This window comes from Carcharodon carcharias, chromosome 1 (genome assembly GCF_017639515.1).
Source record: "Carcharodon carcharias isolate sCarCar2 chromosome 1, sCarCar2.pri, whole genome shotgun sequence".
NCBI classification, from domain to species: Eukaryota; Metazoa; Chordata; class Chondrichthyes; order Lamniformes; family Lamnidae; genus Carcharodon; species Carcharodon carcharias.
In genome coordinates this window covers 75,739,856-75,753,719 of record NC_054467.1, presented here as the reverse complement: position 1 = coordinate 75,753,719, position 13,864 = coordinate 75,739,856, and the positions used below count along the sequence as shown (strand labels likewise).

At 41.4% G+C, this 13,864-nt stretch overlaps 1 protein-coding gene across 2 annotated transcripts in view; it reads left to right on the top strand.

Annotated features, from left to right (window-relative positions):
• The window catches only part of sorcs2 (sortilin-related VPS10 domain containing receptor 2), a 698,208-nt gene that overhangs the window by 661,927 nt on the left and 22,417 nt on the right, over positions 1-13,864 (top strand). For both annotated transcript variants that reach the window (XM_041197348.1, XM_041197339.1), the window contains exons 23-25: positions 1,295-1,420; positions 5,660-5,759; positions 6,835-6,937. In XM_041197348.1, the coding sequence (XP_041053282.1) occupies positions 1,295-1,420; positions 5,660-5,759; positions 6,835-6,937 (329 nt within the window). The remainder of the gene's footprint in view (positions 1-1,294; positions 1,421-5,659; positions 5,760-6,834; positions 6,938-13,864) is intronic.

The following is a 13,864-nucleotide window of genomic DNA, read 5'->3' as shown; positions in this document are numbered from 1 at the left end:
TCGCCCTTTACAAACTGAAGTCCCTGCAGCTCTCCTCATCTTTTACAAACAGAAGTCCCCACCACTCTCCATGCCCTTTACAAACTGAAGTCCCCACCGCTCTCCTCGCCCTTTTCAAACTGAAAATCCTGCTGCTCTCCTCGTCCTTTTCTCCCTCTTTCAACTCCCTCTTACTTCTCAGTCATGTGATCTGGCATCATTATTACATCAGTGTCATGTATGCTTCTGATGTTAACCCTTTACTCAACAGAGGTAGCATCTGAAGATGCATTCACTGACCTCGACCATTCATGTCTTATCATTGAACTTTCTCTACTACTGCAGTCAGGTTGACAGGGCCATGCTCTGGGAATTGACCCCCCTGGCCACCTTTTCTTGAGGATGCTGTGATCCCTGTGAAAACATGGCATCCCACTCCTCTCCATTTCTATCACCAGAACATCCAGCACTGCATCCGAAAACCTGGTGTCCTCTCTCTGGCTTGCTTCTCCATTTGTTGTCCTGTACCTTCCATCTAAGCCTTCCTGAGACTTTTACAGCAGCTGCTGCAACATGAGTGCAGAGACAGGGCTGCCTTTAAGAGGTCCAGGCTAGCTTTGTATCATGCTAACTACGCATGCTGTTGAGCCCTCTATTGAGCATGAAGCCAGTTAGCAACGTGTTGCTCACTTGGCTACACACTACAACCAATTTGACCAACAGGTAGCATGAAGTTTGTGTACTGACTGCCTCAAATAGCTCATACGTAGGTTAGTTGTGTATCGCATTTCCCAGGCCAAAAATAGACCTTATCAAATTTATTCCCTGCTAGCATGAGGATACGCTCCCTTACAAGATATTTTCATCATTTAGACTAGCATCAGGGAGAAGCTGGGAGTAGTAGTGAGTAATGGGACTGGAGCACTGTTGAATTTCATTTGCAAACATGCAAAAGTGAACATTGACTCCAAAATCATCATATGTCTATTTCCTACAAAAATTGTTTCTGATCTTTCAAAAATTGCAACATTGTCATTCATTACTAACTTAACTTAACCCGCACACACAATAATTAACAAAGCTCTCCCTCCTACCTTCATTTTCTTAAGTATTTAATGGATGCAAATCTTTTTATTCCTGTTGTATATGAGTATTCCAGCTTATTTTTTTAGCCATTTCATTAATAGTCTTTATTTCATCCATAGACACGGAAACATTTCCCATCCCTTTCAACAATGACTCATTAGCATTCAGAAAAATCAGTGTGTGACACCTTGAAATATTTTATCTGATGTGATAATCATTGTCTTTGCAGACCACAGGCATGCCTGAAGAATTACTTTTAACAGTGGTAAGAGTGGGTCTGCCCACCACAGCAGAGCTGTACCTGCTTCCACCACCAGAGAAACCAAAAAGGAAAAGAAGCGTAACCACTGACAAGGTACCAAATTTGAACTTTTATGGAAAAGTTGACAATATAAAGATAACTTAGAGCGATAGGAAAACAGCCAAAATGATAGTATTGGTTACTTCATGAGCTTTACATATATTTAACATAACTATTATTTGCATTGTGCCTTTAACATAGCAAAATGTCCCAAAGTATTTTAGAACTGGTGGGAATGGTGAGAAAAGGAACAAATGCTGAAGCAGAGTTAAAATGAAGAAAAATTAAATTAAATTAAAATTAAAAAATACTGCAGATGCTGGAAACACTCAGCAGGTGAAGCAGCATCTGTGGGAGAAAAAATGCAAGTTGCGATTTAAGGTATAATCCTTTGTTGGAGTTAAGAGAAGGTTGGGAGAGATGATTGTAATCATGGTTGTAAAGGTAGGTTTTGTGAAGGCTTTTAAAAGTGGGGAGAAATGCAACATGATGGCAAGGCTTGGGAAGAAAATTCCAGAGCATAAAGCTAAGATGGCTGAAGATTGTGCCACCAACGAGAGAGCAGAAGGAGATGAAACATACAGTACTGCAATGTTTAAAATGAGCGAGGCTGCATCCTGGGAAGTGCAGGGGCTGGAGGACGTTACAGAGCTAGGAATGGGGAGTGGTGGAGAGACAACTTAGACATTGTCCACATTAGCCAATTAACGGCCAGGCAGTGTGTAAGGCACACTGAAAGGCTCAGTGCTGCTGGGGAGGTGGGGGGAGGAGGGGGGTGCGGGGGGCGGGTGGGATGAGCGCTGAAGTCAGCGCGGGCACAGGGGAGCATGCACTGAAAGCTCCCTGAAGGCAGAGAGCTGCCTCAGGGAGCTGAAGAATTTAAAACCATCAAATATTTTAAAATGCAGAACAAGAATGTCCGCACACTGGACTCACTCGCCTTAACATATAAATTATAAAAATCCTGCCTAATCAATTTTTTAAAAATTAATATCAGAAACCTCATCCCGTCCTTGGATGAGGTTTCCTCAAAGGTCCATAAGCCGCCTGGCCATTATGGTTGGACGGGCAGCGAAAAACACAGGTTAGTTAATACATTAATAGCCTTAATAGGCCTCCTAATTGTCGGCGGGCAGGCTGCTGACTCACGTGTCCACTGACCGAAATATCGCACAAGTGTGTGATGATGTCGGGATGCTTGCCCGACATCATTGCGGACTATTTCGAGCTTGGGTGTGTCGGGCGCACACCCACACGCCAAGCGAAAAATCCTGCCCAAGTGTATTTGTTCTTGCAGTATGAGCTGTCCTATTGTGTAATTTTAAATTTAAGATAATTATTTTTAAATATTTCTTTTATTCATTCACGGGATGTGGGTTTCACTGGCTAGGCCACCATTTATTGCCCATCCCTGGTTGCCCTTGAAAAGGTGGTGATAATCTGCCTTTTTGAATCGCTGCAGTCCATGTGGTGTAGGTACACCCACAGTGCTGTTAGGAAGGGAGTTCCAGGATTTTAACCCAGCGACGGTGAAGGAATGGCAATATATTTCCAAGTCAGGATGGTGAGTGGCTTGGAGGGGAACTTGCAGGCGCTGGTGTTCCAATCTATTTGCCACCCTTGTCCTTCTAGATGGTAGTGGTCGTGGGTTTGGAAGGTGCTGTTGAAGGAGCCTTGGTGAATTCCTGCAGTGCGTATTTTAGATGATACACACTTCTGCCCTTGTCCAAATGCAGCAAGACCTGGACAATATCCAGGCTTGGGCTGACAAGTGGCAAGCAACATTCGCATCACACAATTGTCAGGCAATGACGATCTCCAACAAGTGAGAATCCAACCATCGCCCCTCGATGTTCAATGGTATTACCATCACTGAATCCCCCACTATCAACATCCTGGAGGTTACCATTGACCAAAAACTGAACTGGATTAGCCATTTAACCACTTTGGCTATAAGAGCCGTATTCTGGATGTAACTGCAATGAGTGACTCAATACCAAATAATGTGTGGAAACAACAATTTTTATTAACCAATAACAAAAAAAAGGGGAAAGATAATTTCATTAAGAAGAAAAAAGCCCTTGGATATAAATATATGTATTAAAAGAAAGGAAGAAAGAAAACTTTATTGTAGTACAAATGGTCACCCCAAAATGGCCTGCTCAAGACAGTTTTCCAAAATAATACAGTTCCTCTTGGTACACACATCGCCAAGTCTCTGAATAACCTTGCACGGGGGTAGACTCTCTGGTCAGTCACTCCATCGACATCCCTTCCTCTGTCGTCTTCAGTGGTTGACTAATCCATGCTGGCTGCATCCCAGGATGTCGGATGCTCTGCCCCTTTAAGTCCAATTTTTGGCTCCCTCCCAGCCTTCTGAGGCCTCCATCCAGACTTTTTCTAAACAAGAGTCTGACAGCAATGAGTCCTTATCAAATCCTTCTCTACACACTACAAGGTTTTCAAGACTCAGGCTGTTTACACATCTTTTTGATGGTGTCTTCCTTCTGCCATCAATCAGGTTATACTGTCCATCAATCAAACTCCATCTCCTGATCCACACTGTAGTTGACCACCCCATGTGCAAGTTTTTCCATTGTCCTGGCTTGTAGTTCAAGGGTCATCAAATGCAGTAGGAACTGTCTCTTGTTAAACAATAGAAAGCAACTTCTATTTTAGCAAATCTTGCAAGAAGAGGGAAAACAGCCATTTAAACAAAACAACAGCTGCACATATGGCCTGCTTTGACCAGTTTGAAAACAAAGTGAAGGAGTCCTTGGGAGGAAAAAAACAGTTAATGATATCACAACTGATTACTATTAGTTACATAATTAATTACTTGACTTAAAGCACACAATTTTAAATCAAGGTCTACAAAGTAACTTTTGAAAATTGAATGCAGGCTTAATACAGGTTCTCTTAAAATTAAGAACAAAGCAGAAATAAAATACAAAAACACAAAATTGCAAAAATTAGTGATTACAGGCCTCAGGATTACAGCAGCATAGAGATAGTTACAGATAGAATCAAGCAATTCTGCAATCAAGCAGTCAGCTCAATGCTTTGCAGCCCTGCACATTCAGGCATGAATGATGGTGGATAATTAAATAACTAATGGAAGAGGCTTCATTTGCAGCCCCATCCTCAATGATAGCAGAACCAAGTACTTGAGCGCAAGATCCATCTCGGTCTCCCCCTGACATTCTCACTATCATAGATGCCAATCTTCAGCCATTATGAGTCACTGCAACTAAAAGATCGGTCCAACTAAAAACACACCCCAACCAATTCAATACAACCATGGATCCATCATTACTGGCTTTGCCTCCTTAAATTCCTCTGCCTCTTCAACTCCATTTCCTCCTGACCCTCCTTAAAGCTCAGTTTTATTTACTCCTTGTTCATGTGTCCTTCTTGGGCTCGATGGCCATTTTTTGTTGGATTACAATTCTGCATTCAAGGTGCGATACAAATGTGAGTTGTAGTTGTCACTAAGTGGTTTGGGGCTAAGTTAGGATAAGTCATTCAGCCATAATGCTGAAGCCTGCAGTATCTTTTATACTATGAGCATTTGGAAGAGTAGAGGGTAGCCTGGAGGAATTGCCTGAAAATTAGAGTTCCAACTAGAAAAATGCCAAGATCCAGAGCAAGTTATATCTGAAGCAGCATCTAGCTGGGAGCCAGCAATCTTTAAGGAGGCCATCAGTTCATACACAAAAGCAAAATAGTGCAGATGTTGGAAATCTGAAATTAAAAGTAGAAAATATGCTGATTCATACACCAGTGAAACAAACTCCATCTCTAACTAGTATGATTTCTGTGGCATGGGAAAATACTTCAGATATAAGACAACTGCAGTACTTGTTCTTAAGTGGGAGACCAGTAGCTGTGCATGCGATCAACAAGGTGTTACAGTATAAGAGTTAGAAAGCCTGAAGTGATGTGTTAGAGGATCAGCTATAAGCACTTCAGTAAACTGTGGGGATAATTGGTGATGGGAGTAGTAAATTTGGGTTGGGAAGAAGTAAGAAATTTGATTTAGTCCAATGTTTTTTGAGTTTTGGAAAATTGATCTCAGTCTTCAATGAGTTGCAAATTGAGCGGTGTCACTCATCCTTTGTGTGTCTGTGTTAATTATCACTAAATTAGCTCAATAATGTAAGTAAAAATCACAATGAATCCTTGGTATTGTTGAGAATGGTGGTGATTGACAAGGCTATTGGAGCCTGAGTTCTGCAGTAATTTATTCTACACTATAAACTGATAGATTTGTTTCTGTGCTTTTCCCCCCAGGGAATTGAATCCTTAATAGAAGCTCTGACAGAAAATCAAGTAAAAATTTCTCTGAAACCAGGGGTTGAAGTGACTGTTACACTGGCTGATTATAGAGCGGGTAAGACCATATTATAATTCATAATAGAATTGTATGGTATCAAAAACAAGCTCTGTTAAAATGTTCACATTCAACTTGCACAGCATTAAAGATACCATCGAAACTATGTTGATGTCCATTCCTGTTCTCTGAAAAACATCAAAGATGTTGGGATCAGAAATCCACAAGTCTGACATCTTGCCATAAGGACTGCAGATCACATTCGGCGGTAGTTCTAGACTGCTGATCACATTCGGCTTTCCAGGGTCAGGGAGAGGCTTCGTTGTTAATATTTTAATCGTGAGTGCCCGTGCCACAGCAGGCGCATCTACAGCACTCAGCATAGTGCGTGTCTTGGAAAAAGCGGTGCTGCAAATCCACACTGTGAGGGCACCACTGATACTGGCAAAAAGGTTTCTACCTGTGGCCCTTGTCCCTCTTTGCAAAGGAGTAAAAAGAAACATTTTGAAAAAAACCTTGACCCCCAAGTGTGCCCCTTCATCTGCTGATATGCTTCAGTCATCTGTCCATATCAGCCGCCAGATTGAGACAATTCTCGACCTCAAATCCCTTTCCCAGCCATATCCTCTGTGACATAAGGAGCTACTTTTAGATAAACTTGTGTTCCCTCTGGGAATTCAGCAGTGAGGCTGGGATTCATTGCATCTAGGACTAATTTATGGGCTTTAAACCACACTCCTTATGTCCTTCCACGAGGAGTGTTCTATTCAGCTCAGAATTTCGGGGCCCCTTGTTATTGCAGTGATTGTGTGGATTGAATTATGACATAGCAAGTGGAAATAGAGTGCTACTATGCAGAGAATAAATATTAAACACCAATTTCCATTTCTATCCTGCTTAATCTGATCCCATTTGTGAAAAACCCACTTAATTTGTTATAGCCAGTGAAAGGTTTTGTATGGAAATGTAGAGAGATCTTTTTATTAAGTTCCTACTGTGGAGATGTAGAGATAAAGCAATTTTTTTTTAGGAAAGAGGTTTACTTGAGTGAAAAACCTCTGTTGGACTTTGATATAGAGATATTAAATACTCTGTGCTATCAATCTCAATATCATGTCAATATTTTCTTTTTCAGTTTCCCAGAAAAGCATTGGAGGGAAAGGTGTGCTGATAGTTGTGGTTATGTTTGTGATCTGCCTGCTCGCAGTTGGAGTTTGCATCTTACACAAGTTCAAGAGGTAAGTACTTTATTAGGAGGATCTGAGACCAACGCTTAACTGGGAATCTATAACCTTAATCCAATCAAAAGAACCCTTTACTTTAGGTGGCCAAGTTGCAAGAAGCAGTAAAGTGGACTTATAATTAGGAGTCCCAAGTTTTTGCTGGGTGGGGTTGTAGTTTTTAATGTTGTGACCAGGCAGGACTGAGGAAGATAGAGGTCTCATTGTACAAGCTTACCTCTTGACAGGCAATTGAGGAGTGCATTGACATGGTCCAGTTTACCAAGTGAGTCACCGTACCTTCCGAAATGAGCAAGGTGATGAGAATGAAAGGAGGAGGGAGAAACAAAGGAAGCTGAGGTCTAGAAAGTCCAAAGCCAAGCACCCCGTTTTTGGGTTTGAACTTGTGTCCATTTGCCCAATATGGCAAGAGGCATGTACACAATCAATCCATGCCGGAAGTGCACTGCATGTATATTGGTTCAAGTACTTCAGGGGCCTGTCTAGCTGAAAAATACACAGAGGTCATTATAATATGCAAGTAAGGTTTGCATACCCAAATAGTTTGTAAAACACTAGTGATGCCCCAGCATCTGAATCAATACTTCCTCAACTTGTCCAGCAAATAATGACACCAACGTTTGGGAAGGAGCCTGCAGAAGTGCTATTTAAAGAGACCATCACTTCCATTCAGGTCAGTCACTAGTTTTGCTCTGTTAAGTTGCTGGTGAGATTGTGGACCTTACTATGCTGATTTTCCACGTTGGACATCTGTCTTCTGAGTTGCTAGCAGCAACATTTAGGAGTAGCAAGATTGGCTGTTTGTTATGCATCTATATTATTTGCCTCCTGTTATGACTGCCTTTGAGGCAAAGAGAGAGAGAACAGGATCAGCTGGTAGAAGAGAGAAGAGGAGGGCATTACGATGGAGGACTTGCCAGCTTTCTAGGAAACATTTCTCCTACCTCCTGTCATAGTTTAAACTGGATCCCAAAGCCAAGGCAAGGACAGCACTGCCTGTAACTGTAAAAATCACCATGGCCCTTAATTTTTATGCCACTCACTCCTTTCAGACTGTGCCAAGTGATATCAGCAAGACTTTCAGTTCATTGTCCAGTGTTGCATTAGGGAAGTGACAGACACTTTCTATTCCAAGAGGAGTACCGACATCTCTTTCCACATGAATTGGATGCAGCAGCAGTCTTTGCACACTTTGCAGGTTAGCCAACAGAAAGGGACACCACATCCAGCTTTTTTGTGATGACTGGCAGTGGATAATGCGAAGGATAGTAGGAGTCTGTCCCATGCAACCAATACCACAATTGTTAGGCAGCACCACCACACTCCCACTACTCTGTAACTCTTTCGAGTACAAACACATTTCCATCTGTTTCAGATGAAGTTACATTGTTTCATAGTTTGCCATTGTGAGATTTGAACTCTTGATCTTGGGGTTACAAACCCAGTACCATAACCACTTGGCTATTTAAGCCAAGCGCTCCCACTACTCTGTAACTCTTTCGAGTACCCACTACTCTGTATGGGAACAGAGGACAGGAGTGATGTAATGCTCTGGAACCCAGACCCTTAGCAATGTGGTTGACTCTTAATTACCTTCTGAAATGGCCCAGCAAGCCACTCAATTGGTGGTCACAACCACCATATCAAAGGGCAGTTAGGGATGGGCAATAAATTTTGAGCTTGCCAGTGACACACATCCTGAGAATCAATGAAATAAAATGGAGTACCTACATATTATCTCTATTTGATATATTCTACCCATTAATCAGGTCAATAATTTGCCATGAGCTTTAATTTTAGCTAAGAGTCTTGTATGTGGAACCTTATTGAATGTCTTCTGGGAAATCCATGGATGAACTACATCCATAAATATTCCTCTGCCTAATACTTTGGTTACTTTCTCAAAAAAATTAAATTATATTTGTTAGACATAACCTATCCTTTGCAAACCTATGTTGACTCTCTTGAATCAGCTCAAATTTTGAAACATTGTGTCTTTAATTATAGATTTTAGTAACTTCCCCACAACAGATGTTAGACTAACAGGTCTATAATTTCTGGTTTCTCCCTTGAGGTTAGCTTTGCATTGATAAGAGGACAGTGGGATTCGCTTAGGATTGCTCTAAAAAAGATCTGACAAAAAAGACATAATAGGACATGAATGGACTTCTTTTGTGCTGTAATGTATTTTGTTTCACCCACTTAGTGTGATTGTGTGAGGGAGTGTGAACCAGATAAAGAGTGTGCGAGCTAGACAGTGCAGCAGGAAATTGCCCACTTCGTTAGGAAGAATGGAAAAACAGAATACTTTTTTAAAAGGTGGGAGACGGGAAATTTTGGTATTCCTAGGGATTTGGGTCTCGATATACATGAATCACAGAAATTAATATGCAGCTACTGTAAGCAATTAGAAAAGCAAGTGGCATGTTAACTTTTATTGCAAAAGAAGTTGGAATATAAGAGTAAAGAAGTCTTGCTGCTTTTATATAAAGCCTTGGTGAGACCACACTTATACTGTGCAGTTTTATTCTCTGTACCTAGGAAGGATCTATTTACTTTAGAGGGGGCACACAAAGGTTCACTAAGTTGATTCTTGGGATGAGGGGATTGTCCTGTGAGGAGAGGTTCAGTAGATAGCCTTATATTCTCTTTTGAGTTTATAAGGATGGGAGGTGATCTCACTGAAACATTATAAACACTCTGAACGTTTTGACTGGGGGAGAGGCTGTTTCACTGGCTGGAGAAGGCAAAATTAGGGGTCATAGTCTCAGAATATGGAGTTGGCCATTTTAAATTGAGTGAAAAAAAAATCTCAACTCAGAAGGGTGTGAATTTTAACAATTCCCTATCCTCACAGGCTGTGGATGCTTAGTTATTGAGTATATTCAAGACTGAGATTGATAGATTTTTGGGCAGTAAAGGAATCTAGAGATTGGCCAGAAAAGTGGAGCTGATGTAGAAGTTCAGCAGTGATTTTGTTGAATGGTGGAACAAGCTCGTGAGGCCATCTGGCCTACTCTTCTTATTTCTTAAGTCCCAGTCAGTGCTGCTTCCCAGAGCCAATAAAGTATCAATGGCAGCAATATGAGCTCTTGTGTACGTTGTCAGAGTTATCATCAGAGGCTTCATCATTGTAGGTCCCACTGCATGAAACTGACCACTTGCTTCTTGGTTGCCTGCACGGTCTTATTGTCATGCACAAAAGCCCAACACAGATTGGAACTGGACTCCTCTATGTTCTGTGCCATTGTGCACAAGCTAGCTAACAGGCATCTCGGTGCACTCAGAATGCTCCAATGCTACATCCAAAAATCTGAAGCCTCCTGGTCCTGCAGCTCTTTCAGACAATTTTTGCCCCTACAAAGCATTTCCTGCTGCCAGCAGCCAAAGGGCACCACACTTTTGATTTTCTTTAATTCATTCATGGAAGGTGGGCGTTGCTGGCAAGGACAGCATTTATTGCCTATCCCTTAAGAAGGTGCTGCTGAGCCATTTGTACCACTGCAGTCCATGTGGTGTAGGTACACACACAATAGTGTTCCATACCTTCCTCTCCCTTCCTCACTCATCCTCAAACAAGATGCAGACATTGAGCAGCACTGGTAGTACTGGTTGCATGCCTTGTTAAAAATAATAAGATAGGTGATCAATATCACATAGTCCCTATGACCATGTGAATGGATGTGTCGGACTCGTGCAGCGGCCACTTCAAAACCCCCATATAAATTTCCAGGCCTAAGCGCCATACATAATGAGGAAAATTTTAAGATTGAGAGATGTGTTGACTATTAATGTAATTTTCAGAAAATATTCAAACTAAATTTTAGTAACAAGAAAAGTCAAATAGCCTCTGAAACAATTTTACAAGTTCTTGGGTAAAAATTTCAAACCACTAGATGCAAAGAGCTGTTATCTCTTTGTATTAATATCTGGAGTGAAATTGTTCTGTCTTTTGCCTTTTGAGGATGATTTATTTTGACATTAGCTTTACTTTTAGCACAATCAGGATAAATGTATAATTTCAACAGCTGATTGTACACAACCACAATGCATCAATGCACAACAACTTAAGTAACAATTAGACCAATTATTAGTGTGTAACCCTGATTTATGAAAATTCAATGCAAAAATTTTCACTTTAAAGCTCAGTATAAATCATAAGTGCCTATAAGTCACAATGGAAGTAGGATTGAATCAGATGTACAAACAGGATCCCCTGTATCGAGCCGTAGCTTTGCCTCATGAGAATTAAGCCTCATTTAGGCAATAGCAGCCTAACTGCAGCACAGCAAACTGATGAAGAAGAATATCTTGGAATGAGGTGTGCTATGCATAAAAGAATTACCACCAAAACACCAACGTTTTAGCATTGACAGAATGACAATGTCTGCATTGTTTTACCTCAGCAATGTTTGAAGTTCATTGACCTGTACCATTGGATTCATACAGACCTAGAATCACTCCTTTTTTATTCATTCATGGGTTGTGAGCATTGCTGGCAGAACCAGAATTTGTTGTCCATCCCAAGTTTCTCTTGAGAAGATAATGGTGAGCCACCATCTTGAACCACTGCAATCCATATGGTGTACCACCTACCTGGCTATTAGGGAGGGTGTTCCAGGATTTAGAGCTAGCAACCGTGAAGGAATGGCGATATAGTTCCAAGTCAGGATGCAAAATACAAATTAGGAGCAGGAGTAGGCTACTCGGTCCCTTGAGCCTGCCCTGCCATTCTGTAAGATCATGGCTAATTTGAATGTAACCTCAACTCCACATTCCTGCCCACCCTCAATAACCTTTCACCGCCTTGCTTATCAAGAATCTATCTAGCTCTGCCTTAAAAAGTATTCAGACTCTGCTTCACTGTCTTTTGAGGAAGAGAGTTCCAAAGACTCACTATTCTCTGACAAAGAAAAATTTCTCCTCATCTCTGTCTTAAATGGATGACCACTTATTTTTAAACAGTGATCCCTAGTTCTAGATTTTCCCGTAAGAGGAAACATCCTTTCCACATCCACCCTGCCAAGACCCCTCAGGATCTTGCATGTTTCCATCAAGTCGCCTCTTACTCTTCTGAACTCCAATGGATAGAAACCTAGCCTGTCCAACCTTTCCTCATAAGACAACCCTCCCATTGTTAGTATTGTTGAATAAACCTTCTCTGAACTACTTCCAATCCATTTAGATCCTTCCTTAAATAAGGAGACCGATACTGTACACGGCACTCCAGATGTGGTCTCACCAATGCCCTGAATAACTGAAGCATAACCTCTCTTATTTTTTATCCAATACCCCTCGCAATAAGTTATATTATTCTATTAGCTTCCCTAATTACTTGCTGTACCTGCATACTAATCTTTTGCAGTTCATGCACTAGGACACCCAGATCCCTCTGCATCTCAGAGCTCTGCAATCTCTCACCATTGAGATAATTTGCTTTTTTGTTTTCACTCCCAAAATGGACAACTTTATATTTTCCCACATTATACTCCATATGCCAGATATTTGCCCAATCACTTAACCTATCTTCATCCCCTTGTAGCCTCCTTATGTCCTCTTCATAATTTACTTTCCTACCAATCTTTGTACCATCAGCAAATTTAGCAACCATACCTTCGGTCCCTTCATCCAAGTTATTTATATAAATTGTAAAAAGTTGAGGCCCCTGTACTGATCCCTGTAGCACACCACTTGTTACATCTTGCCAGCCAGAAAATGAGCTATCTCTGTTTCCTGTTAGCTAGCCAATCTATTCATGCCAATATGTTACCCTCTGCACCACGAGCTTTCATTTTCCTCAATAACTTTTGATGTGGCACCTTATCAAAAGCCTCTTAGAAATCTATGTATAGTACATGCACCGGTTCCCCTTTATCCACAGCACATATTACTTCTTCAGAAAACTCTAAAGAATTGGTTAAATATGATTTTCCTCTCTCAAAACCATTTTGTTTCTGCCTGACTACTTTAAATTTTTCTAAGTGCCCTGCTGTAATGTCTTTAATAATAGCTCTAACATTTTTCCTAAGGCAAATGTTAAGCTAACTGGCCTGTTTGTGACTTGCTGGGAAGTGGTGGTGGTGCTCCATATGTCTGCTGCCCTTGTTCTAGGTAGTAGATGTCATGCTTTTGGAGGCTGCTGTTGAAGGAGCCTTGGCGAATTTCTGCAGTACATCTTGTAGATGGTACACACTGCTCCCATTGTGCATTGGTGATGGAGCGACTGAATGTTTAAGGTGGTGGGAAGGGTGCCAATCAAGTGGGCTGCTTTGTCCTGAACAGTGTCGAGCTTCTTGAATGTTGTTGGAGCAACATTCAGACAAGTGGGGAGTATTCCATCACACTCCTGATTTGTGCCTTGTGGACAGGCTTAGGGAGCCAGGAGGCGAATTACTTGCCGTAGAATACCCAGTCTCTGACCTGCTCTTGTTACTACAGTATTTATGTGACGGGTCCTGTTAAGCTTCTAGTCAGTGGTGAGCCCCCCAAGGATGTTGATGGGGCATTCATGAATAGAAATGCCATTGATTGTCAAGGGGAGATGGTTAGATTCTCTCTTGTTGGAAATGGTCATGCCTGGCCCTTGTTTGGCATGAATGTACTTGCCACTTATCAGCCCAAACCTGATTATTGTCCAGGTCTTGCTGCATGTGGCCTTATGAAGGAGAGAAGGTTATTGATTAAGCAGTGGAAGTTTGTTGGGCTTAGGACACTGCTCTGAGGAACTCCTGCAGCGTTGTCACAAACAGGCCAGTTAATTTAACATTCATCATAGGAAATATATGCTTGAAATGATTGGCCTGCAACAACCACAGTCATATTCCTTTCTGCAAGGTATGACTTCAACCAGTGGAGAGTTTGCCCCTGATTCCCTTTGACTTCAATTTTACATCAGTTCTTTGATGCCACACTGAAACAGGTGGT